At 41.5% G+C, this 25,718-nt stretch overlaps 2 protein-coding genes across 7 annotated transcripts in view; one reads left to right on the forward strand and one right to left on the reverse strand.

The window, feature by feature from the left end:
• Positions 1 to 17,587: 17,587 nt before the first annotated feature.
• Positions 17,588 to 19,098, reverse strand: LOC119711875 (translation initiation factor IF-2-like). Its single transcript, XM_038162531.1, has 2 exons — positions 18,307 to 19,098; positions 17,588 to 17,950 (listed from the first exon to the last, which is right to left on the reverse strand). The coding sequence occupies exons 1-2, from the start codon at positions 19,096 to 19,098 to the stop codon at positions 17,588 to 17,590; spliced, it is 1,155 nt and encodes a 384-aa protein (XP_038018459.1).
• The window catches only part of PPP1R9A (protein phosphatase 1 regulatory subunit 9A), a 131,355-nt gene continuing 123,367 nt past the window's right edge, over positions 17,731 to 25,718 (forward strand). For 2 of the 6 annotated variants that reach the window (XM_038129512.1, XM_038129515.1), the window contains exons 1-2: positions 18,296 to 18,527; positions 19,628 to 21,299. In XM_038129512.1, the coding sequence (XP_037985440.1) occupies positions 19,848 to 21,299 (1,452 nt within the window). In that variant the 5' untranslated portion in view covers positions 18,296 to 18,527; positions 19,628 to 19,847. Of the gene's footprint in view, positions 18,150 to 18,295; positions 18,528 to 19,007; positions 19,156 to 19,627; positions 21,300 to 25,718 lie in introns of those variants that run through there. The other 4 variants (XM_038129516.1, XM_038129517.1, XM_038129513.1 and 1 more) reach the window with 3 other exon arrangements.

Genomic DNA, 25,718 nt, shown 5'->3' on the forward strand with positions numbered 1-25,718 from the left:
TGGGTCTTCAGTAAGAATAGGAAAGTGACACAACTGCTAAGATGTTTCATTTTCAGCTTGTAAAGAAGCAAATTTTTTAGAAAACTTCCACATTTAAGTGAGAGATGCCCTTTGCAGTTGGCATTTGTAGATGCCTGGTTTATGGTTTTGGTATTGCTATACAATTATATAGGTGTTTAAATTATCTGTTGAATGTAGTCTTAACTTAGTGTCCTTCCATGTTAGTGTCCTTCCTCCTTTTCCTGTCTCTTTGCCTAGTCTGTTTCCAAATCCTAAAAGAAAGATCTAGAATAGCTACTAATAATAATTTCTGTAATACTTTATCTGATAGTCATGTCTCTGTTATATTGCTCTTCATTACAACTTCTTCTTTCTAACATCCATCTTGTTTTAAATCTGTGTAATTTCTTTCTACAGAACATAATTAGATTCAGTAATAAGTATACTTTTTTTTAGGAAATATTGTTATTATTGAATCTACTGCTTTCATTCATCAAGGAATACATCTTATAAAATTTTGTATTTAAGTCTACCCTTTTATTTCACCCATTTTTACTGTAATTTCTCACCTCTGTATTTTTCTGTTGAAGATGCAGGGCAAGTTTACTTCTTGCTCCATCAAATTAATTTATAGTAGAGGTACAGTGAAACAGTATTACTGTTTTGAGGGAGATGGTAGATACAACTCTCACAACAGAAATTTATCCATAAATTTAGCTAGATCTTCTTTCAGAAAACATTGTTGGACTAATTTCAGCCTAACAGTGTACTCTTTATTTTATGCTGATCACACTGGTCTCTGTTCAGATAAAATATATTTCTTTATTCCAGTGTGTTTTTTCCCTAAGAAATCTCATGAACTAAAAATCAACATGGCACAATACTCATTAATACTTTGTTATTTGGCAATAGTGAAACTAGTGGATGATTTGCTGTCTAAGGTCTGGACAAAAATTGAAAATTACTTAAGATTTTCCCCTTCAGGAACCTAATTCTCTCCATAATTATTGTTATTTCTGCTGCACACAAAGCCCCTCTCAAACTTCACTGGGGATAGTTTCCATGGGAACCAGGGAGTGAGAACTGATGAGTCTTGAAACAGTCAAATAATAATCTTCCTTTTCTACCAGTGGGCAAAGATTTACTTCTCCACTGTTTAATGGAAGGCACAAGAGCTTATGTTTTTTGAATGAGGGGGTAAAAAAGATATGTGAAAGGAGACAGATCTGCTTTGTATACTCGAAGGGTTCATTCTTGCTGTATTAAAAGGGCAAATCAGTATGTTCTCCTTGCAGGGTTGTATTCCTTGTATTCTGCTTGCAGACTCCTGGATAACAGAAAGGGAAACTCTCTGTAGTGGTCATGAGAAGGTGAGTTAATTATATATGTGGCAGAGATACAGTCACATCATGAATGCAGAATTTTAGAGACTGTTGAGTGATCCTGCAGAAAGCATCCCTAGGTAAGGCTTTCCAGGAGCTGGCATTGACTTGTCTCCAGAACTGAACTGTGCTGGTTTTTGTACAGTGTTGAGTGCCCTCTTACCATGCCTGAGCATTAGCTACAATAGGGGCTGTTTATTGCAATTTCATGGGAGGGAGAAGAGTCCCTCAAGAGTGACGTGAGGTAATGAATAAAGTCACTCTGAAGTCTAATGAGGTGCTCTGCTAAACTGGCCATTATTTGGTTGCCACAGTCATCTCAATAGTCATTGAGATTATTTTCTTGAAATACTAAGAAGGGAACACTGCATTTCATTCTTGTGAGAAAAAATATGGAAAAGATAGAGAAATGTCTGCCTTCTTTTAGATCTGTGATATTGTTATGAAAGATGACCTCCAAAAGGAGAAGAAAGCAGGTTCCACAAATCTTGCAGCCAAGTTGCAGTTCTCTAAAATTGCTGATGCACAGAAAAGACCAGTAGTGTTTCCTTACAGACAATTAAATTTGGCCAATTAGCTGAGTTTTAATATAGCACAATTTAACTTGAATTATAGGAGGGTAAATGTCAAGGTATGTTTTTTAAAAATGTATTTTATCTTAAAGTAATTTTTATATTCTTTACCATCATTTAGTTTTCTAGAGGTTTTGGGTTTGAGTATTTAATATAGGCCTTTGTGTAATTATTTTGATCTCCATTTCACAAACATAAAGAGAAAAAAAGGAAAAGTGCACATAGATTATCATCACAGTGCTTGGAAGTTTTTTTTTTTCTCTTTTGCAATTAGTTGAAATAATAGAACCTGAAGGAGGAAATTGCTATTTTTGTATTGTGTAATATATCAGATATAGATGTGATTAATGATCTAATCCAGCGATTAAATAAAGAAATTCCATTTCTGTCTCTTAACTGTAATTACTGTGTTGGAAACCCTGATGGCAGTTACTGTATTGAAAAATGAGGACTCGAATTCTAAAATATTTTTTCTTAGCTTGTGCATGAAGCTAAGATAAAACAAGATGCTTGCATTAATAAAAAAAGCATGAAAATTATTTTTTACATTAAAGATGTATTTTGATGGGCTTCTGAGATAAAAACTCGGGTATACTACTGGTAATTTTGAAGAATACAGGAGGAGGATGGGGTGGCAGATGAAGCACAGTTATACTCTGTCTTTGGGTCACTTTATTTTGGCCCCCTGCTCAAAGAGACCCTGCAAGCAAGAGCTATGCAGTTTAAATGTGCAAAGTAGTGTTCAATTTGTCCTTGAAATCTAAGATCAGATTTCCTACTGTATGTTTTATAATGTCTTCATGTTAAATACTGCCCTGTACAGCTCTGGTGATCAAAGGTAAACACAAATAAAGACTATTTCATGTTTTTAATGCCTAGAAGAGTTTATTCACTTCTTACTGCTTGTGTTTACCCAGTTCTATGCCTGCCTCAACTTTGAGGAGAGAAGAACATCACAAAAATTCTTTATGCCTGTGACCAGGTGACCTAATTGAAGTTAGGCTGAGAAAGAGACTGCTTCTTCTCTTTCCTACAGTCTGTAAAACAGGGGTTTTGTGGATGAGGTGTGTAACAGGCCAACAAATGTTAGTATTGGTAGGCTGCTTAATGCTGTTCCCTACTGTTCTCTGAGCTGGATCCCCAGCTGCTGACCACAGACAGTAGGCAAGATGATTATTAGAGGAGAAACTGAAGACTATTACCACTGATGGATCATAAATTTCAATCACTTATTCTTCTGCAGAAAAAGGCATCAGGCCTGCTGATTATTCTGAAGGTATGGGTGGTGTGGTGAGGAAGAATGTCATGATATTCATCTGGGAACAGCAGAAATGGTGGCAGTTCCCAAACATCTGATAGGAGGCAGTGGAACAAAGGACAGGGCTGACACAAGTGCCATTTCATCACAGCATGCCCCAATCCAACAGCACCGTTTCCTGGGAGATGGAACAACACTGCGTGCCTATTAATCATGAGAGAAGCTCTCTGCTGTTCTCACAAGTCCTCCAAAACCTGTCTAACTCGAGTGGGCGACGATCAGCCCATCCGTGACAAACTACTGTAGCTTTATCCTACATACTGCATATTATCAAAAATGTTATGTCTGCTCTGAACAAAATGTCCAAGTATGATAAATGTGGGCAGTGTTCCAAGAAAGTGGGCTTGTCTTCGTGAGAAAATTGTACTTAAAATCAAACTTTAAGTTAATTCATTGTAATCAGCCTAATCTACAGACCTGCACAAGACACTAATTTTTTTTGTAAATATTGCTGCCACACTCACTGAAATGAATGTTTTGTGCAGATTAGTGTGCTGCTCACTAAATTGCTTTGAAATCTCATCAAATGTACTGTGACTTTCTCTGTAGCTATTGGTTATATATAAGCTGTGGTCTTCTTTATATTGAACTCATTCAGTTCCCTCTATTATTATAAAAATGTAGGTGCTTTAGGAAAGCTTTCAGTGAAGCAACAGGCATCTTCTCCCCTCCCAGGAAAGCTAGAGGTTACTGAAGGACTTGTGTAGTCCTGACTGTGAAAAGTATAGCCATACTGTCCTCAAACTGCATAAGGTAGGCTTCACTGCTGGAATTAATCTAAGTTTGATATGGTACCCACCAGAGTTCGTGATACAGCTCTTTCCATTGTTGAGAATCTTGGTAGAACAATGCTAATGGATAATTCGCTCTTCTGTAAAGTGTAGAATTCCAGCAGAAGGCAAAACTGTCAGATCTACTTTTTTTTTTTCTTACACATCCAAAGGAAGAATGAAAATTTTCTTGGTAAGTAAGCTTTTTATTGAAGAAATGCAAGCATCAAATACTTTAGAATCACTAAAAATCTGTCCACTGTGTGCTTAGTCTCTGATATTATGCTTGATCATCAGTGATCTACATTTTATTGTGTTTTACTATCTGAACTGCATAGTGAGATGAAAAGCTTGAAGGCCCTTTTAAAATGTACGTTAGGTTAGAAAAAGCACTGTTCAGAATGTCACAAGAGTCATTTAAAAGAAGCTCGTTACTGTGACATTCATGTCTAACATCAATGTGCTGGGGTAAGTTTTTATCTGCAAGGATAATGGTAGTAATTTTAAATTAAAAAAAAAGAAAGAAAAATCTGATTCTCAGGAAAGGGCAGAATCATGAAAGCAGAATTACTTTAGTGACCCAATGAGAAAATTCTGCCAGCAAAGTCTTTTGTTACTTGTTTATGAAGTCTTGTATAAACCAAAAATATTTTGGTTTTTTTTAAAGATGCAATGTATGTTTTATTTTGTCTCTTCCAATTATGTATGTTGAATATATTTTACTTTACAGAAACCTTTGAGGCAATTATTCAATAATTTGGCAAGAAGTAACTTAATGACCATCAAGTGGTCCTCCAAACAAGATGGATCTTTTTCTGCAAGTTGTTAAATTTGTGAAATTTAACTTAAAAGTGTAAGTAAGTAAGGTTAAGTAAGAGACAAAAAGAGTGTGCCACATATCAAAATAGCTTCTCTTCTACTTTTACAATTGTGGAGAGCAGGTCAAGAATTACAATCCATTTATCATAATTTCCAGCTACTGCTTGAACTTCTACATTCCTTTTTCATTTCTTAGGCAGATATTACAACATGTATGACATAGCCTAGGATTATTTTTACTACATAAGCATCATACTGTTTGTGTCTGAAATAATATCAGATATTCCCTTTACCATAGTACTTCTTGAGTTAAACTTACTGAAGTCACTTTTTTTAAACAAAAGAAAGGGCTGCTAAATCAGAAGATCCTAGAGCAGCTGGCAAGGAATTTGTTCAGAATCAAGTAAAAGCAGGGCCCAAGAAACAGCTATAATTCAGTATGCTGGAAACATAACCTTCTCCAGGACTGATCTGTTCCCGATTTCACTGAAATTAAAGGCTGTCTTCTGCTCAGTTTTTGTAGCAGAGGAGTTAGGCTCACAAGAACTCAGTAGATGCCCTGGTGACACACGAGTTAGGCTGTTGCAGCGTGACTCAAGCAATGCTGACTTAGGCTAAAAGAGGATCTACTCTAATAAGCAGAGTTATGTTTTTGTCCTTGGTAACATGCCTGTGACTTACACAGCAATCTGACAGGGATTTACACTGTGCTCTTTTCAAAATGTTTCCACAATGTATCTGGTTTGCATGGCAAGGTTTTGGTAGCAGAGGGCTGCAATTGTGACTTCAGTGTGAAGCTGATAGAAGCTTCTCCTGTATTGGACAGAGCCAAGCCAGCTGGATCCAGGATGGACTCACTGCTGGCCAAGGCTGTGCCCGTCACTTGTGGTGGTAGAGCCTCCAGGATAACACAGTTAAGAAGGGGATAAAAATTATTGGTGGAAGAAATTGCAGCCAGATAAGACAAGAGTGAGAATGTGTGAGAGAAAAATCCCCTGCTGACAGCAAGGCCAGAGAAGAAGGAGGTGGAGGAGGTGTGTCAGGCCCTGGAGCAGAGATTCATTCCCCTTCAGCCCATGGTGCAGCCCATGGTGAGGCAGCTGTTCCCCTGCAGCCCACAGAGATCCACCTGCAGACTGTGGAGGACCCCATGCCAGAGCAGGTGGATGGCCAAAGGAGGCTGTGACCTTGTGGGAAGCCCATGCTGGTGGAGGTTCCTGGCAGGACCTGTGGCCCCAAGAAGAGAGGAGCCCACACTGGGGCAGTTTTGCTAGCAGAGAAATCCCTTGAGGGATATTCACACTGGAGCAGGCTTCTCCTGAGTGACTGCACCCTGTACAGGTAGGGGTGCACTCTGGAGCTGGGAAAGGGTGTCAGGAGTCCTTTCCCAGAGGAGGAAGGAGCATCAGAGACAATGTGTGATTAACTGACCTCAAACTCCATCCCCTGTCCCACTGTGCTGAGGGGGAAGGATGTAGATAATTCAGGAGTCAAGTTGAATGCAGGAAGAAGGGAGGGGTGGGAGAAGGTCTTCTAAGATTTCTTTTTTTTATTTTTTCATTAACCTACTCTGATTAGATTAGTAATAAATTAAACGTATTTCCCCAAGTCAAATCTGTTTTGCCCATGACTGTAACTTATGAGTGATCTCTCCCTGCCCTTATTTGGACCCACAAGCCGTTTGTTATATTGTCTCTCCTCTGTCCAGCTGAGGAGGGGAGGGATAGAGTGGCTTTGCGGGGTAGCTGGTGTCCAACCTGGGTCACCAGCACTCTCAAAAGGCTGAATTTGGGGCAGTGGTTTGGGAGACTTGCACCACTATGTTTCAGGCCTTCCTGACCTCTCAAAACTGGCTCCAGGGAACAATGCTCTGCTTGCTTACCCTCCCTTAGTGGCCCTATGGTACCTATGTACTTAACCCTTGCCTGTGTGCTTGGGTAAAGAGAACAATACTGGGAGCTCTGCTCTGCCTTGTTTGGGCAAGCAAAGCTATAGAGTCTGTAGTCAAGGGGGATGGGGATGTCCTTCTCCTTGTTTTCTGTATCTAAACATGGCATTCTAATGTGGGAGGTGCAGAAACCTTTTGCATGCTGTTCTCCGCTCTGTAACCATGTAGAGAAAAGACCACAGCTTGTGTGGTAGGATAAGATTATGCCATGGGAGGGGCTTAGTAGTTGTCTTTCCCTTGTGTGTTTATTATGGACTGTGATTGACTCAGCTAGGAAGCAGGGGAAAAGGAGAGTGTCTACATCTACCCACTGTGAAGAAGGTTGTGTCTTCTGTTTTGTTATTGGGGGGGGGTTCAGTATACTGTAGCTATCTACATGGCCACAATCCCCCAGCAAAACTCCTGATTTTGGTCTATAACTTTTCCATTCAGTAAGATTGAAAAGAGTTTAAAAAGTATGTAGAATTTTGATCTGGACTTCATTGAATTTGTTTGCACAGGCTTGGCTAAACAATGAAATAACATAAAAATAAGCATCATCACACTGATTTCCTACTGCCTGGTATTGATTAAATATACATAATCAAAGTGTACATAGAAACAATTATGGCATAGCTCAGTATTTGAGACTTCTGATTTTTGCTTTTTCTTAGGAAATACTATCTCACATTACTTATACCTTATCTGTAATTCTGCACAGATTTGAAATAACAGAATCAATTACACCTACATAAATTATGTAAAATAAATAAATAAACAGACCAGCTCCCTTCTCAAAAAGCAACACAGAACAAGTGATAGTTCATGAGACACGAACAACTTTTTAATCAACATTAATTGATGCTCTTAGAACATTTTAAGGCAGTATAGCCTGCAACAATTACTCTTTAAAAACAGTCTGGTTTGTGATGAATTATACTCAGCCCTCAAAAGGCAAAAAGTTAAATGAACATTGTCATAATCATGTCCAAGATTAGAATGCTAATTAAAAAAAATAGAGTTCTCTTCTGGAACATCTATTTTTCTTCTCCAATTTTGAGCCTTCCATGAAAAACACAGACTGCTCTGTATGTCTCCTCTTTAAAATATCTTGTGTTACAGATGAATCAGTTAGTGAAAAATTTATGATTCATTCCTGGAAAAAAATTTCTTGAACTTCCCCACCTATGTGGCCCAAGGGTCATATCCCTACTGACTTATGTCCTAGCAAGCTTTCTCATTTCATCAGCAAGAAGTTCTTAATTTTCTTTTCCATATTGCATCCACGAGGATCTTGTTATTGAGTTATTGCTGAAATGGAAGGCACGATCAGAATCAAGATTTCTGGCATTGCAGTCTGACTCCAAGCCCAGCTGGTAAGTATCATGGTTAATCACATATTCCATGGTACAAAGTATTACAGGGAGATTTAGTCTGAGAAATACTGCACATCTTAGTAATGGTATTAATTGCAGATGGTTGGATATTTAATTTCAAGTTTATGCTTTTCAAGCTCACTACAAATGAAAGGGAAAAGGCAAAATGTTATACAAGGCTACATGGTCAGTGATTTCCATCAGTGCTGAATCAGATGGTTTACATCTACCAAGACAGTTTGACAAGGAAGGAGAAAGAATAGAAATGGGCAGGAGACTGATTTTCTCAAAGAGCAATGTAGCAGAAGTCATTCCTTGCAATTAGATGGTTTGATAGAGCAAAGCCTTCATTGAAGAAGGCAGGAAAAAAAAGGCCTCAATTTTGAGATTCTGAATCCTTGAACTTCCTCTAGTATTGTTTGCTAGACTTCAGACCACAAGGGCAGAAAGAGTGCTATGTATAAATACGGAAAATAGTATAGACAATTTTTTAAAAACTCATCTGTATGAACAGGCCCATAAAAATTAAGGGGGTGAGAAGAGCTGATTAGTTGCACTGAGATTCCAAAGTGACTTGTCCAGACTGTCTTTTGATCAAAATAGAGTTTTTTTATTTTTTCTTTAGTAACTTGAGATACAGTGTCCTTGGAAGGATGCTTTACTTACCCTTTTGTGTCACTAGTGCATCCCAGTTTTACTCAGCATACTAAAAGAAAGGTCTAAGTGACAATATGTACATTTATATTTCCCTAAAATATCTTATCTTTTCCTTCTTCTGCCTTGCCCCCCACACTGTTCAATATATTTCCCAATTTTTGTTCTATTGCCAACACGTAGTTCTGCTGACTCTTTAGTGAGCTCACCATTATAGCAGTACTGAATGCAAGCTTCAGCAAATCTGTTAAAAAGGTAAATAAGTGTTTGGGGCATTAAAGAGTTGTAGGAGATGCTCTGGACCACAATCAGAAGGCCTGCCTAAAAATAAGTATTTTAGCCTTATGCATGTATTGTCCATATTTCTATATTTACAGTACAGGTTCAAAGTTCTAAACTTAACTTTCAAACAAGCCAATGCTTTCTGCAGTTTGGGAGGTTTACAGACATTTGCTTTTCTAGTAATCAGGATACTTCAGTACAGTCAGAAGGACATTTGCCATTCTCTTTAGTGATTTACATTGTTACTGAGTGGCCCATAGTTTTTAAACATAATGAATTCAAGAAAGCTGTAGCATAATTTGATGATTTAAGAATCTTCAGCCTGATTAAAAAAACAGGATTTGGTATCTTGATACAATATAAATTTGTAGTAGTTAAGGCAGCAGAATTTCATTCAGTGTTTTCTCTTTGCAGTGGAAAATAATTTTTCCACTTTTTTTTCTGGTAAGTTGTTTCAGTTGTCCTTTTAAACTTAAAACAGGTAACACACTAGTGTGTCCTGTGTTCTGATACTTAGATGATTTTTATATTGAGAAGTCACGAGAAGTTTTCCTCTTAACAAATGATCCATTCATGATAATGCCACCATCTGCTGTCCAGGGAGGATGAAGAGCAATGAAAACGAAAAATAGCAAAATCTCAAATTCACTTACTAGGTGCAGACTCCCTCCAGCAATCCACAAATCTTCAGGCATCTGGCATGGACTTGGCAGCTTTGTAATTGTGGGAAGTGAAAAATGATTGTACTTAAACTTATGCCTAGCATTCTCTTATTTTTTAGAAAGATAGTGAAATAGTAATGTGGTACCCATTTGCAGGCATGCATCTATGTATAGCTTCAGATGGCCTCCCCAAAGCACTTAAACTGCTGAGAACACCATGCATGGGCGAACTGTAGTGTTAGTGAATTTGGGATTTATTAAACTCCCACTCTCTCAGCTGTTTCGGAAAATTTGGTGCACTGTGTTCTTTTTCCTTCTCTGAATGACACTGAGTATAACCAGTAGTAGCACCATGAGTTACTACTAGCTCATACTATATTGAATATCCACTTTCTTTCTTTTTTTGAACTGAAATAATGACATAATTTCTTTTTCTAATGAGATCAGTCTCTTCGTTGCCTGTAAATGCTCTTGTAGAGCAGTTGTGCAAAGCTAATTGAGTGAGTTCTCAAGTATAGGGTACAAGGAAAACATTCTCTTGTCCTCCCCCTCTCCCAGCCCAGTTGCTTGCATGTTGTTTCTTGGTTCCTAGTGAGTCCTCTGCACAGTCTGGGAGGAGCACTGCCATGCAAGCTAACCATTCCCTTGTTCCTCTGCCTGAGCTGCTTCCTTCCTTTTTTATTTTTAAAATTTTATTTTCCTGTTTCAATTACGGGACAAGCTGGAGTTATAGAAATATAATGCAAAACTGTTCACCTACAGCTGGGATTATTTGGGACTGATTAGATGGTGTCTGCCATACAACCTACATGAACCAAAGCCAGTGATTTCATGCCTGATAGGCATCACAGTCAAGGCACTGGTGGTACCCTCAAAGAAGCCTATATAGAGGTGTGGGCACATGCAGCTAACTTCTCTTTTGTTTCTGTCATTTTACTCTCAATCAGAAAATTCCACTACATCCAAAATAAATAAACAATAAGGGTCAAGTACTTTTGCTCTTCATGCACTCTTTATGACTTCCTCCTCAGATCTGACAGGTTGTTGGCAGTGTTGTACCCACCTGTATTTCCCTTCTTCCTCTCCCTCCTTACCACCTATTCCTAAATGTGATTTTTCTTTCACACTGCATGATGTGAAATTAATGCAGACTGCTGGGTAGAAGGTTTAGACCTCTGTAATCTCACTTCCCTTCATCCACCCTTCAGTCCAGTCCTCTCCCCCGACTTCTTTACAACCATTTTAGATGACAAGATAGTGCTTAGAAGAGAGGTTGGGTATTTGTACCAGGTGTATTATATAGAGCAATGCCACACAACACAGAGGAAAAACTAGTAACATGACCTCGCTGCATAGGATTTTCCCATAAATTGAATTTATGTAAAGTCCTTGGTAAAACAGTTGAAATCCTACTTCTTCTTGATTCTGCATCCCCTCCCGTTCACTTGTTGTAGACTCTTGATTTCGGTATGTTTTCTTCTACTGAGCTGTGAGGCAGCCTGCTTGCAGTACTTACTTTTGCTGTCCAGACACCATACTGGACATAAAAATATTTATGTCCAAACCCTACTCTCAGCTTATTTACTAAATGATCTTGTTATTCTGCTAAAGTGTGCATGATTCTACACCTGAATAAATTAAAACACCCACCCTTACAAAGGGGTGCTGGAATAATCCCTCAGTCCTGAGTGGCATTCAACAGATGCACCCCAGAGCTCTTAGGTCTCCGTCATTTCACAGATAAGGCACAAATGACCAAATCAGACATTATTTGTTAAGTGAAAATGGATGGGCAGGTTGCATGTAAATATACCCTTGGTATATTTACTTGGTATATTTATTTATATATACTCTTGCCTTGGTAGCAAGAGTTCTGTTTGCCTCTGGTTTCAACACAACCTTCTCCTCCTGGTGGCCAGGATCCATTACCAAAACCCACCGTGTGGGTCTCGGCAAACACTGGTTATGCAGGTTACATCTTCTCAGGGGCTGCTTCCCTTCTGAGAGAGTGTGCATCTACTTTGTTCTTACCAGCAATGTGTGTTGCATCAGAGCATTTGTAACCTAACGGAGCTTTCCAGAGTGCAGCCCTTTTCTCGAAGGACAGGAAGCCGAGCTTCCAAAAAGTGGAAGCTTTCATTTTCCAGCTCTTTTGTGTGGATTCAGCCATTGACTTGACAGTGAAATGACAAGAGGTTTCCCTTGTCTAAAGACGCATAATGCACTTGCAGAGCAGTAGAGAAACCCAGTACTTTTCCCACTTTTTTCCCCGCGTTTTGCCCCCTCGGTGTCTCCAGGAGGCTCGGACGCGCTGTGCCGGGGGCGGCGCCGCCCCTTTCAGCCGACGGGAGGCGCCGAAGAGCCGCTGGTCAGCGCCGCGCTCGGGCTCGGGTGCCAAAACCTCGGGTTTGGGTGAAACATCCCCCAGAGCTCAGCGTCAGACCCGCTGTGCAGCACCTGGGCTCCTGGGCTTGCTTTTCTGTTACCTTCGCGGCTTGATGGTTCTGCCTGTGCAAAACTGGCTACCTGATAGCAGCTATTGCTGGGCGGTTTTGTCCTGGGCAATGGCCCAGACCCTTCAACAGTTTTTCTCTTCTGTATCGTGTGATTGCTTGTTCTGTTTCATCTGATGGCAGTGTTCTCATTTTTCTCTTTAATAGTGTGATCCCTTCTTGATTTCTCTTTCTCTTACTCCAGTACTTTAGTGTTAGCACAGAACTAATGTAACCTCTACTTCTACAGTGACTGCAGCACTGTGATATTGTTTCTATGCTTTGGCAAAGAACACAGCTTTTCCAAAATAATGAAATATTTTTGGCTGGCATATGTTCATTATCTGATGCCATACAGAACACAATAATCAAGTATTTAAGGCTTTTATTAGTAAAAAACAGCACTAAATTAAAATAGCACTAAATTAAATTGACTACCAAATCTAGCTTTAAGAGAGAACTTTCACTTAATAGTTAGCAAGGCAGTACCTGTAAGGTAAGGGAAAGGAGAATCAAAGTACATGACAGGTAACCAAGGCATAGGAAACAATATTTGGGGTTACACTCTGTAAGTGACAGATAGCTGTTTTGAGATAAACAGTTATTTTCTCATTTTTATTTATTTGAATTGCTAGATTTTTGTAAAGGAAAAAGGAGAAACAAATTACACTAATACAATTGTAACAAGTCTATGCTTATGTTACTAAGAGGGTGTGGAACACAGACTGCTAACATGTGAGCTCAAATAGAGGCATAAGCATCAGCTTCAGGGTGGAGCAATCCTGACAAATTTTTCCGACTTGGCAATAGATTGCACACTTCAAAGCAGTGGTGGTGTGCTGTATTTTGTGAACTCCAAGAAGTCATCTTCTGCTCTCTCTAGAATGTCAGTATAGGCTCCAAAGTGTCACTGAATTTGAGCTGTGTGTTGGAAAACTGAACTTGCTGTCTTCTCTTCTTCATGGCCGAAAATGTTACCTGATTTTGCCAAGTGACTTCTGAATTCAGTGATCAGATTACTTCTGTATAATTTACTGAGAGTGTCAAGTACACTCATAAGCTCTGATCATCAAGTATATTTCTCCCTTCTAGTATACTTCTCTCTCTTCTCCCAGTTTGGCTCACTAAGTGAGCTTTAAGAGCAACAATGGTTATCTACTGCACTATCTTACAATGGATAAGAATACTGTACTATCTTACTCTACTATGTATCTTACAATGGATAAGAAATATTCTAAGATAATGCTTTTGCAGAGACTGCCAAACCCCATTATTTTCTGTATTCTGGATTCAGACTATAATCTAGAATAAAGAAAACTGCCTTTTCTATAGAAAATCAATGTTACAGTAAGAAAATATTTCCATGAAGAGATAATTATTGAATTATGGTGAGGCTCTCAACTATCTCTTATTTCTGCTCCTCTGATTTGAAACAGTTGAATTAGTAACATTTCCAAGTCTGAATCTTTCCCAACGATGTTGGAGAGTTTTCTATACCATGTATCCACATATGATACCTGATGAATCAAGGTATGAGACAGGTACCACTCACCTTGGAGGCTCTTACTCACTTTGTCAACTAATCTGTTTTATGTGATGCTTCCTAACACTTGTCCTGCCTAAATAGTTTAACATGAAATGAGTTTTGCCAGGACTGATTCTTAAAAATCCTAGCAGGTGGAACATTTTGTCTTTTCCATGAAATCATGTTTTCTCTGCAACTAGCTGCCACATTTCCAGTAAGGCTGGTAACTAATAATTGTCTGTGTTGTGGTGTAAATGCAGAGCTCAATATTGAGAACTCATGAGGGAAAGCTGTGTGAAATACAGCTCTTTTGACCATTCTTAAGATTTCTAGCTTTTAATGAAGGCATAACTACCATTTCAAAGTAAGCAGTTGTATGCAGTGTATAATTCATGTTTTCCCCTCTTGAAAATTTGATTTTATTCTAGCCATAGCTGTGCATTTCTTAAATAATTCACAAGCAGGATGTTTAAGAATGGATGTGAAAGTCTCCTCAGAGTAACTGAGAAAAGGCTTTCCTAGTCTTAGTTTAGGCCTTCATATGCTAATATTTGCCTTTCTGATAAACTGCTAGACTATGCAGTTTTGTTATCATTACCAGATTTTCTTCAGATCTTTCAGGACAAAGTTCTTTTTTTTGATGCTATTCTTGATCTTTTAAGTAGTTTGACATGCTCTGTGTAAAAACAGCACAATCTTCTGAAGTTGCCAAATTACTGATAATAATGAGCTCCCATTTTTAACTATTAATGGCTTCCTATATAAAAGAATTACACTTATGGCAATCACAGATTGCTCGTGTTTGAAACTACAGGTTATCAACCTATTATTATAGCTGTTTGTTGTGTATTTTAGACTCTGCTACTCTGGCTATGGGGAACCCTGACTTGATTGTACATTATCTGCCAAAATGCAAGTATTTCGTTCAGACCAGGTATTTTTCTTTAAGCTGGATTACATAATAAGAATTCATGAGAAATGTGAAAAAATAGAAGTCAATTCTGTTTATGTTGTGGTATGTGTAAGGAAGAAAAACCTCCTCCCCACTAATGGTTTGGCAGGATAGCAGAGAGAGAATTTCTTGGCCAAAGATCAGATCAAATAAATAGTTTCCATTTCTACATGAACAGACAGACATTATCTTGTAAGACTTGAAAGACACTGATAGGAGACAAATGATGGAATGACTTATTTCTTTTGCCTGAGCCATGTGGAAAAACTTGCATTGCTGTTCTGCTGTGCAAATAAATCACGATCACAAAAAAAAAACTGAGTGGCTTAAGAGCAGAGAAATTACTTGAAACAGCCCATCAGTGACATCCAAAGTAAATATAGCAAGCAAAAAAATTCACACATATAGAGTAAACAGAAAATCAACTGTTTTCAGTATTGTGGGGCTGCCTTAAAACTGGATTTAAAAGATACCATATATAATTTAAAGTCATGCCAATAAGGTTAAACAACTTGGGTCTCTCCCTGCAAGATGTGAAGATTCAGAACCATTTGAATAGAGTTGTTACTGGATTGCAAGTGAAATGATACTCTATCATATGTAAATACTAAACTGAACAGATTTTAAATTCCCATTGGTTGGGAAATTGAGTTATTCTACAATTCCAGTGAAGTTACTCTGATTTTATCCTACATAGTAAGGAGGCCCTTGGTCTCTTATCTTCTCTGACGTATGCTGTGCAGCATTTTAATATTGCTCAGGAATTAACAGAAATATCAATCATACTTTAGCAAAGCCTAAAAATACTTTCTAGTCAAATGGATTATCACAAAAGTACTGAAAATGTGAAAGGACACACAATTCTGATATTTATAGTCTGATGCATGGCCATGTTAATAAATGAAGATACTGTCTTAAAAGGCAACATAACAATTGAAATAAAATACAATTCATTATCCTAGACATTATAATAATAACATGGTATGTGTAAATAATATTATATGTGTAAATAAGGATGTAGATTGAAATTTTTTTGTAAGTGATTATAATGTAAGTTTGAATAACTTAGATGTCAGTGACCAAAGCTGAACATCTAAATAGGGTCCCAACTGTCTCTAATAAAGCAGCCAAAATTTCCAGTAGTTTCTGTGCATCCTGGCTGTAATGAACCTGAGGTGGTATTGAAGGAACATGACATTACTTTAAAAAAATTGGCATTAGATTCCACTTCAAAGCTGACATTTATGTTTTCTACCAACAGCACATTTAAGGAAAACATAAATGTAATATATTATCTCTCATTGTGGAAAACTTGAGATTTAATGTGCATTGCTTCTATGAGCATCAGTGAGTTCTTATTTCCTTACTTTCTACTAAAGTATAATATAGAGGTAGTTTGCACTGTTCTGCCATGAAAGAACGCAACTGTTCTCTTGGGTACATTATTTCACGTGTATATTATGGGTAAGAAGTGACCATCTTGTTTGCACAACTTCTGTTAGAAAATGAATTTAAAGGAGTTCACTTATGCAGATAAGGTAGTGGATATTTTTCTAATTATATACTTAGATGTGAATTATTCTCTTTAAGATTGTCTCTACTGTTTCATTGATTTTTTAATATTTGCTTATGTCCCTTTTTTTGGTTGTGTGTGGGAATTATAAAACTCTAAAGATATATATCTGGTACATGCTAAGGTCTTCAACCACCCCACATCCTTAGCAAAAATTACAAAGGAAATAAAATGTTTAAATTTCTGCCTTAAGTCTCTGTTCTTCTTCAATAACACCTTAAGTTCTGTTAACATACTTTTATCTCCGAAAGTCAAGCGGCTCTCTAGGTGTTCCTACAGAGCAAAGTCTGTAAGTCATACCAATAGAAAGACACTGACAGAGAGGCTGTGTTGGTTTTTGGTTGGATCCAGGACTCCAACTAGGCTGGGCCTCAGATTTGTTGTCATATCTGATGTTTAAAATTTAATAGGTAATGTCTTGCTTAGTTGCAATATTTTCAGTCCTTGTGCAGTGAATCACCTGTAGGACTTAATGCAAGCAGCTGTGAAAAAGTAATTCCTTCATTCTTCTGCTTTGGAACAGGGTCTTGGAAGGGGAGCTTTCTGTGACTGCTTTGGAAGCTCAGGGGCTGCCTGTATCTTGGTTCACTACATATTTCATCTGATCTCCTTTTCTCCCTGCTGTGGTGGGAGCTTTGGCACAGCCTTGCTCAGCTGCCCACAGGGTGTCCAGAATCCCCCACCTCCTCCCGAGGCTCCAGGAGCCTGAGCTGGGGCCGTGCAGTGCGCCAGGACAGGCTACTGGCAGCAGTGGGGAAAATTCTGAAACGCCCTCGCTTCTGTTCCTGGCCTCTGGCGTATACATTTATCAAAATGCTGGTTTTCAATCTATAAGTTTTGTTGTTTGCCTGTCAATATTCATGCTGGTTATTTAAACTTTATTGAGGCAAACAGTTATGTGCTCCGTCCCCTTGGTACAAATGAGCTAGAGATCGACACCTGTGAACGCTTCAATGGTATAGTACCAATGTGTCAGTCTCATTAAAAGTAATGAATTAAGTTTGTGGATTTATATACCTTTTTTTTTTTTTAATTTTCAGTCACCACTGTCTTGCTTCTGTATACATAATAATTAGTTTTCAAACTTTGCATTGTACATCCCCAGGCCATTTTTGGATAGTTATGCAGCTCAATGAACTTTGTTTAGGTGTGGCTACGTGATTAACAGTCATTACCTTCCCGGATTGCCCGTTTTACAAATTACCTACAGATTTCATGTTCTGCAATTAAGTTTTCTTATTACCTTTATAAAGACAAAACATTTTTGTGGTGAACTCGCCTAGCTAACAAACAACAAAGGCTTTGTGGTTGTGCTCCAAAGATGATCCTCCGTCCCTGTCAGCAGCTGCCAGAACAAGCCATGCCCACGGAGCTGTGAGCGTTTCGCCGGGGTTTGTCACCAGCGCGTTCCTGGCTCGGGCAGCCCGGGTGAGTGGATCAACAGCGAGGGAAGGAACACACCGGCTCCTGATCTGCAGGGAGTTCTCCGGGCGCCCGGTGCCACCCGCGCCCCGCGGGTTTCCCGCAGCGGGAAGGAGCGGGGGCTTTCCCGGGACCCGGGACGCTGCCCCTCCCGCGCGGGGGCGGGCACGCTGCCTCCTCCGAAACGGGCGGGTGCCGGGCGGGCCCGGTCCGCGGGGGTCAGGCTGGAAACGAGCGTTCCAGCGGAGAGAAGGAGGGGATAAACCGGGCCGGGGGCAGCCACCGGGACTCGGCGCTGGCGGCGTGGCCGCCGCCGGGCCCGTCCTCCGCCTCTCGGCAGTCACCGCCCGGGGCCGGACTGCAGCGGGCTGGCCGCCTCCCCCGCCCCGCCGGCGGAGCGAACCACTGCGGCTCGCCGAGGAGGTGAGGCACCTGTCACCGCGGGCGGCGGCGGCGGCGGGCGGCCCCGCGGCGGGCGGCGGCGGCGGCTCGGGGCACGTCCCGTGGCGGGGGCGCGGCGGGGGCGCGGCGGCGGAGGGGCGGGCGGCGGGCGGGAGCGCGGCCGCGGCGGCCGCGGCGCCTCATCCTCCCCCGCGCCGCCGCCGCGGGTGTGCGCGCGGAGCCGTGTCCGTGCCCCCGCTGCCGCCGCCGCCGCCGCCGCTGCCTGCAATGGCGTTGAGGCGACGCGGCGGCTGCTGCCTCCTGTCAGGCGGGCGGCGGCAGCGGCCGCTCTGCGCAGAGGAGGCGCGGGGGCAGCGCTGAGTCGGGCGGCCGGGGGAGTCCGTCGCGGCTGTCGGCTGGGTAAGGCGGCGTGCGCGCTCGGCGGCACGGGCGCCGGGCTCCGCGGGGAACAGCGGTGGCACCGGGCTTTTGTTTCGCGGGGGCGGCGGGCGCCTGCCCGGGCACTGCCCCGCCGCAAGGTGCTGCCGCCCGAGGCCCCGCGGCTCCGGCCCGCCGGGGCGGCACGGCCGCCCGAGGAGGAGCCGCCGCGGGGGCTCCAACGCTGCCCTCTCGGGTTGAGTTTATTGCCTTCTGCGAGGGCTGCACGGCTCGCCGAGGGTCTCTGCCGTGTGGCCTTTCCAGTCGCCCGTGGCGATCGGCGGGAGCGGAGCGGGAGGTGCGCGCGGCGGCCGCGGGCTCCCGGTACCGGCACCAGCACCGGCACCGGCACCGTGTGTGCAGCGGCCAGAGTGAGGCGTCCCCGCCTCGGCGGCGCGGCAGGGCGAGGGCTGGGGAGCAGGAGCGGAGGGGAAGGGAAGGGGGATTGGCTCGGAAGACCCCCGGCGTGTCCTTCGCTGGGCTGCGGGGGCCGGGGATGAGCCCCTGGGGCCGGGGCGTGCGAGCGGTCCAGCCCCCGGCTCCGTTTCTGCATCTCCTCGTTGGTACCTCCGGGGTCTTCAGACGATAAAACCTCTGCACGTGATAAGGGGTAACTTTCTCTAAAGGGGTTTCACTTCCATTTTCCTGTCAGCTGAAGATGTTAACTTTGGGTGCAGTTTTTGTGTTCCCTGGAGCTGATGTTTAATTTGCCTTTCTAAGCATATTATCTTTGATCGCGTTTCTACCATTATGTTTCTTTGAGCAAGCAAGGATTGTCTCGCAGTGCCTTATATTTCGTGTCACATTGCCTTTCCTTTGCATACATATTTGTGCCATGATACTATACTTGTGAATGGAAAGCTATGATTATTTGTTCTTTCGCTATGATGTTATAGATTATAAATTATGCAACAGTCAATTTGAAAAAGTTTGTAATGGCAAGTTTTCAAATGTCTGTGTGGTGTTGGTTTGTATTTTTTTTTTGCTAGTTTTTTGTGAACATGTCAGAAAATGGTAAATGGAAATCGTGACAGACTTAAAGTACCTGACATGATTTCAGAAAACCCTCCTTTCTATTGCAGGTTAAATCAGCTCTTGTTCTTGAGAGTCCTCAGTCGTGCTGCTTTGTCAAAATTGACCGTGTGCATTAAGACATTTGCCTCCAGATCTGTCAAGTATGGTCCTGCTGAAGGGCAGTGGCCCCTGAGGAAAAACACTCCTCAAGCAGAATCTGCTGTGGCAAACTACTGAGAGCGGTACCGCAGAAACTATGCAAGCAGGTTTCACGCTCCTGAAGTAAACATGATGAAAACAGAGTCTTCAGGAGAAAGATCCACCCTCCGAAGTGCCTCTCCTCACAGAAATGCTTACAGAACTGAGTTCCAGGCGCTGAAAAGCACCTTTGACAAACCGAAATCAGATGGAGACCAAAAAGCAAAAGAGGAAGGAGAGGCCTCACAGAGCAGGGGAAGGAAATATGGCTCAAATGTCAATAGGATCAAGAACTTATTTATGCAGATGGGCATGGAGCCCACTGAAAGTGCTGGAGTTGCCCCTAAAACCAGGGGAAAGGGTGGCCCTCCATCACCTCAAAGACGAATTAGGCCCAAAGAATTTGTAGAAAAAGCAGACGGTTCAATTGTAAAGTTGGAATCATCCGTGTCTGAAAGGATAAGCAGATTTGACACTATCCATGATGGTCCTTCCTATTCCAAGTTTACTGAAACTCGGAAGATGTTTGAGCGAAATGCTCATGAAACGGGACATTCAAATCGCTATTCCCCAAAGAAAGAGAAAATCCTTTCTAATGAGCTTCCAGATGAGTGGTGCAGCTCTAAGTCTCAGAGAGGCAGCACTGATTCACTGGACAGTCTTAGCCCAAGGACAGAGACCGTCTCTCCAACCGTGAGTCAGCTCAGCGCAGTTTTTGAAAACACTGACTCACACAACGTAAACGTAGAAAAGTCGGAAAATAACGAAGAGTACTCTGTAACTGGTCACTATCCGTTAAACCTCTCATCTACTGTCACAAATATCTCCTCCCCAGTTGCAAACCTTGAAGGTTTCAGTCCTTTGAAAGAGGCCAGCGCGTGGTCTCCCCCAGCCAAACCGAGTACGGGTGTGATGTCTGTTGAGAGCTCTCAGCAGACTAACACTTCTTCAACACCGAGACAGAAAGTGTCCACAGGCACTTCTGCAGGTTCAAAAACAGCTGAAGAATTAAAAAAGAGCACAGAGACAAGTGCTGATTCTGTTGAGAGTTCTGCAACAGGTCAACAAGATTTGGTTGGTGTGCTTGACAGCGAAAGATCTGTGGACAGCTGTGCTAGGAGTAAGTCAAAAACAGAGACAGGAGTTTTGGTGCAACAGAAGGAACAGTCAGAACACACAGAAGATATCTTTGATCGGCCTGAAGCTGCAGAGTTAACAAGAAATGTAGCTTCAGGTGGTGATTTTGTCACAGATGCTACTGAGTCCCATTATGATGAGGAAAGTGAAAAAGATGGGCATGAAGATGTGAATAATTATCAGAGTTCCCATGTGTACATGCATTCTGACTACAATGTGTATCGTGTACGATCCAGGTATAATTCTGACTGGGGAGAGACAGGTACAGAACAGGATGATCTGGATGACAGTGATGAAAATAACTGTTACGAACCTGATATGGAATATTCTGAAATTAATGGATTGCCAGATGAAGATGAAATCCCAGCCAACAGAAAAATACAGTTTAGCCGGGCTCCAATTAAGGTAAAGTTTCTTATGTTCCTATTTTTTTACAGTTTGGTTTGTTTTCAAATGCAGCTTTATTTAAAGGAGATTTTGACATTTGATCTTGCCACCAAAAAGATTTCAGAGGATCTTTTGATACATGTCTTTATTGCAGTCAGTGAACATAATCTTAAATGAAGTAAGGTAGCTGAGCTCTGATGAGCTTGTGTCATTTCCTAGATTTTCTGATGGCTGACTAAACCAGCAGAATTTGAGCATGACAGCTGGGCTTGTGAAGTTCAAGAATTTTGCCATGCATATTTTGACTTCTATGACTGCACTGTAACCACATTGTGAAATATCAGTGTGGGTATTTGGTGACTTTTATGCTGCTTGTTTGATTTCGTTTGAAATCACAGCTTCTTGAGATTGAAAGGCTTTTCCTCAGCTCTCAACAGATTCTTGAAGTACCTGCATTTAAAGACTGTCCTGAAGTACAGTGTGATCCTGTAGTAGAGGACTGTTAATATTCCACATCTCAGTTAGTATCATCTTTTGTAGTAGCACTCTCATTTATTTAAAACTTCTAAAGCATTTATATATGTATAAAGAGAGTATATCTTAGTGCTACAGAAGGGTGGAATCAATTGACTGAAATACCTGGTGAAGGGTGTGCTTTTTGCAGAGCTGTTATGGTTTGTTTTCAAGCACCTTGAAATTGCCACTAAGAATGTTGTTTCCAGTGCTTTTCAGTTCAAGAAGGAATATAGTTAATGGCTTGTTAAGTTTTGTTGTACCAGCTTTTCACTGCTGAGTCGCAGGGTTAAATATAAAAGTATTTTACTTCCAAGTTGGTTTTAGTGCATGTGTGTGATGGTTTGACCCTGGCTGGAGGTGCCACATGTCTGTAATGAACAATTCAAAACCATAGCAATTGTTGCAGAGATGGCTTCTTGAAACAAATATATAATGGAGTACTTGAAATGTAAGCACTTTAAAATTAAAAACGTAAAATTGAAGTTGACTGTTTTCCTTGTGTGATTTTAGCAATGAAAATTACTAAGTCAATGAACAGAAGTGCCAGTGTTAAAGTAATGTGATTTACAAAATCTGCATTCACACTGCCTGTAGTTTAAAGTAGGGTGGGATGTGTATTGTAGTATGAAGTTTTCATCTGAAGAAAGCAACCAGATTTTCATATCTGTTTATCATGGGGTGGAGTGAAAAGAACTGTCTTGCTTCATGCTTTGAAAACAGGATTTTTACGCTGAAGGAAAGAAAATATTCCAATAGAGGATAATGGGTTTTTCTTATAATTTTAGTTTGTTGGTGTTCTATTCAGGCTTGCATCGTGAACCAAAAATTCTAAGTATTTTTGTTCCCTCTTAAATGTTCCCATAATTAAAGTACCTGATTTTCTTGAATTCTTGGGGGGAGGTGAAGTGGGGAAAACCTTGATTACAAAGGAAGTTGTCCCCTCCACTGCTTTCCAGCTCAAACTAATAGACAGTATATACTAATAGACAAGATGATGTTCTCTCTTCTGAAAGATCTAGCACTTGTTTATGATGGTTCCAACAGGTGAAAATCCAGAAAGGGACTCTACTGATCTTATTCTTGAGATGGTCAGACTTTTCTGCTGTTTCTGAAAGAGCTAATAGTAACATTTTTACTTCAATGTGTTGCTGTTTGAATCATGCTGTCATGCCAAGTGCTGTAAAAGTACATTCTCAATTATTTGTGTTTTTTCTTTTCAAGTTTTTCATGCTATGTTCTTTTCAGATTACATGTTGTACAGTAATAATAATATTCCATCAGGAAAATGCTCTGAAAGTAATTTTTGTAAATAATTAAAAGAGCACATTTGTCATGGGTTTAAGCATAAAGCACTCTTAAAAAGCTTATCCAAAGTAAACGAATCATTGCTTTAATTATTTTGGCATCTTTATTGTAGATAGGAAGAAAAAAGAACAAAAGCTGTGCTGGGAGAGAACATTGTAGGAGGGTTTGGGAGATCCCCTGCTTTTTGTCCTGGGTGCCTCCGGTGCCTGCAATCTGTTAGTCATGAGGGGAAGCAGAAGTGAGACCATGTGGAAGGCTGGCCCTTGCAGGAGGAACTGCAGCAGAAGTTGTGGAAAATGAAAAGCTGCCTCTCGAGCGGTGCTCCCTTCTCTGTGCAGTTCCTCGGCAGTGAGAAGCTGTGAGAGCCAGGGCAGGCTGCCAGGGCCATCGGGTCACTGCCCGGGCACGCCGCTGCGGCAGGGACCCAGGAGGGGAGCACAAGGACACCCCTGGAGCATCCTTGTGGCTCCGGAGTCCCTGGGCTCCTGCACTCCTCCTCCAACAGCCCATGGGACACACTGCTGGGAGGCTGGAGCTGGCTCTGGCAGGAGCTTTCTGTGCAGCTCAGCTATCAGTGAGCGGTGCAGGCGGCAAGAGGGACTTGTGTTCTGTCCCCTCACACTGTGCCAGCAGATGAACTTACCCAGTCACTCCCTGTGCCCCATCTGTTACACGGGGATGTTGCATCTGACTGAAGAGGCAGCAACTGTTCAGGGATTTTTCTGTTCTACACAATTTTTTTGTGTTAGTGGGCATGACTGGTTTCATTAATACTTAGCTGAACATCATCTCATGCATGGCATGATTGCAAGAGAGGAAAATTGAAGGCAATATAGGAGTATTTTCTGAACTGTTGAAAACTGATTTGTCTTTATGAAAGCGATGCAATTTGTACGTGACTATTTTTCTAGATAGTGGTGTGCAAAGTCCAACCCAAACTCTAGATGTTTAGTGTTGATTTCAGTATTGTACCTTCACTCTCCTCCTACAGGAGAACTCTGAAATAATTAACAAAGTTGGCATTTGAATGTGTGAACTGTCGAATCAGTGGGTAGTTATTGCCATAAAATTGTTACTTGAAGATCTCAACATGTTTAGGTAAACATCTTTGGCCTATTTTTTTCTATGTGATTGTTTTTTCTATGTGATTTCTTCAGGCAGACATATAAGAGACTTTTTTGTCGCTTTAAGGGTAATGCTGAGGGCTGTGAGAAGCAGTGAAGTATAGGCAGAAGGATAAATAAATAAAATCTTACCAAACTGATAAAGACTGAATTCTGCTTGTCTTCCAAGCAGGAAAAGACTCATTTATTGAGAAACTCGCTATCAAGACGAAGACTCACGTCAATGCATGCAGGAAATTCTACTGTGTTACAGTCTGTAATTTTGCTATCGCAGATCCCGTGCTCCATGGGCCATTTGCTCTGCTCTAGGATGATGGGATATATTTGCTGATTTCATCTCTGTTGAAAGTCCCTTTAGGAGTAGGTGACTACCCAGAGGCCACTGTAGGCTTGGAGAGTTTCTAGGCATTTGGAGTGACGTGAGCAGTTGAGTATGTCTCTGTGGGAGCTTAAATCAGCTTGGTGTTGTTAATAAAAAGGAATACAAAAGGGCCCAAGAGTGGCAGTGGACACTGCAATGGAGTGTGTTGCTGAACAAGGGATGTGAAAATTTCTGTAGCTGTTCATATGACTGTTTATGTAGTGATATTGAGGCCTTTATCAGCACTGGGCTGCTCTTGTGTTGAGGTACTGTGTTTGTGCTCAGGGATAGAGCTGAAGTTCTCCAGGGCAAGTGTACGAGGTGAAAAAGTTAAGTAAATGTGATAAGGGAAAACATACCCTGGTTTTTCCAGGGATACTTTGCTACCAAAGAAACAAAACAACACCCTCCACCCCACCTACGCCCCCCCCCCCCCCCCCCCCCCCCAGCACTCACTGATTTATTGGTCTTTCATTGGGTTTTGTGGGATTTCCTGAGGGTTGGATCATGTACTGCTTTCCAGACACGGCTGGCAAATTGGGCAAGGTTTGCCTGTAATGCAGAATTCATTAGCTCGTGGCTTTCCACACCCTTGCAAATGGAAATTTATTGATTTTCCAAATCATAAGTTGTTTTTTGAGCCATGCTTCCTCCATCCTGGGCAGAGTTAGGATAAAGAGTAATGTTCACCTTTTCCCTTTCCAAGTCCATAGTTTCTGCTGCCCTGATAGCTAATGGCTGCATCTTGAGTTTGTGCCTGATTTCTGGCACCAGGTACACGTTAAACCATTTAAAGCTGTTAACAGCAATTTGTGTCTCTTGCTGAGCTTCCTTTTGCAACCTTCTGCTCCACTGACTCTGTCCTACCAGCCAAGGGGTTGGCTATTATGTGATCAAACCGTATGGCAGACAGCAGGGGACTTGTGGTGCTTCGAGGGGTTTGGCCCAAGCTGCTGCTGCAGTTTTTAGCATTCTGTAAAGCTTCCTTAGGGTGCAGTGGTGAAGGGACATCTCTGCAGACCTCTCTTGAGTTTTGGGGGTAGGTGGAACAGAGGGGAATATGAAAGAATATGGCAAATATAGCAAATGGCTCTTCCATCCTTCTGCTAATTCCATATGAAGAGAATGTAA

The sequence above is a fragment of the Motacilla alba genome, chromosome 2 (genome assembly GCF_015832195.1).
Source record: "Motacilla alba alba isolate MOTALB_02 chromosome 2, Motacilla_alba_V1.0_pri, whole genome shotgun sequence".
NCBI classification, from domain to species: domain Eukaryota; kingdom Metazoa; phylum Chordata; class Aves; order Passeriformes; family Motacillidae; genus Motacilla; species Motacilla alba.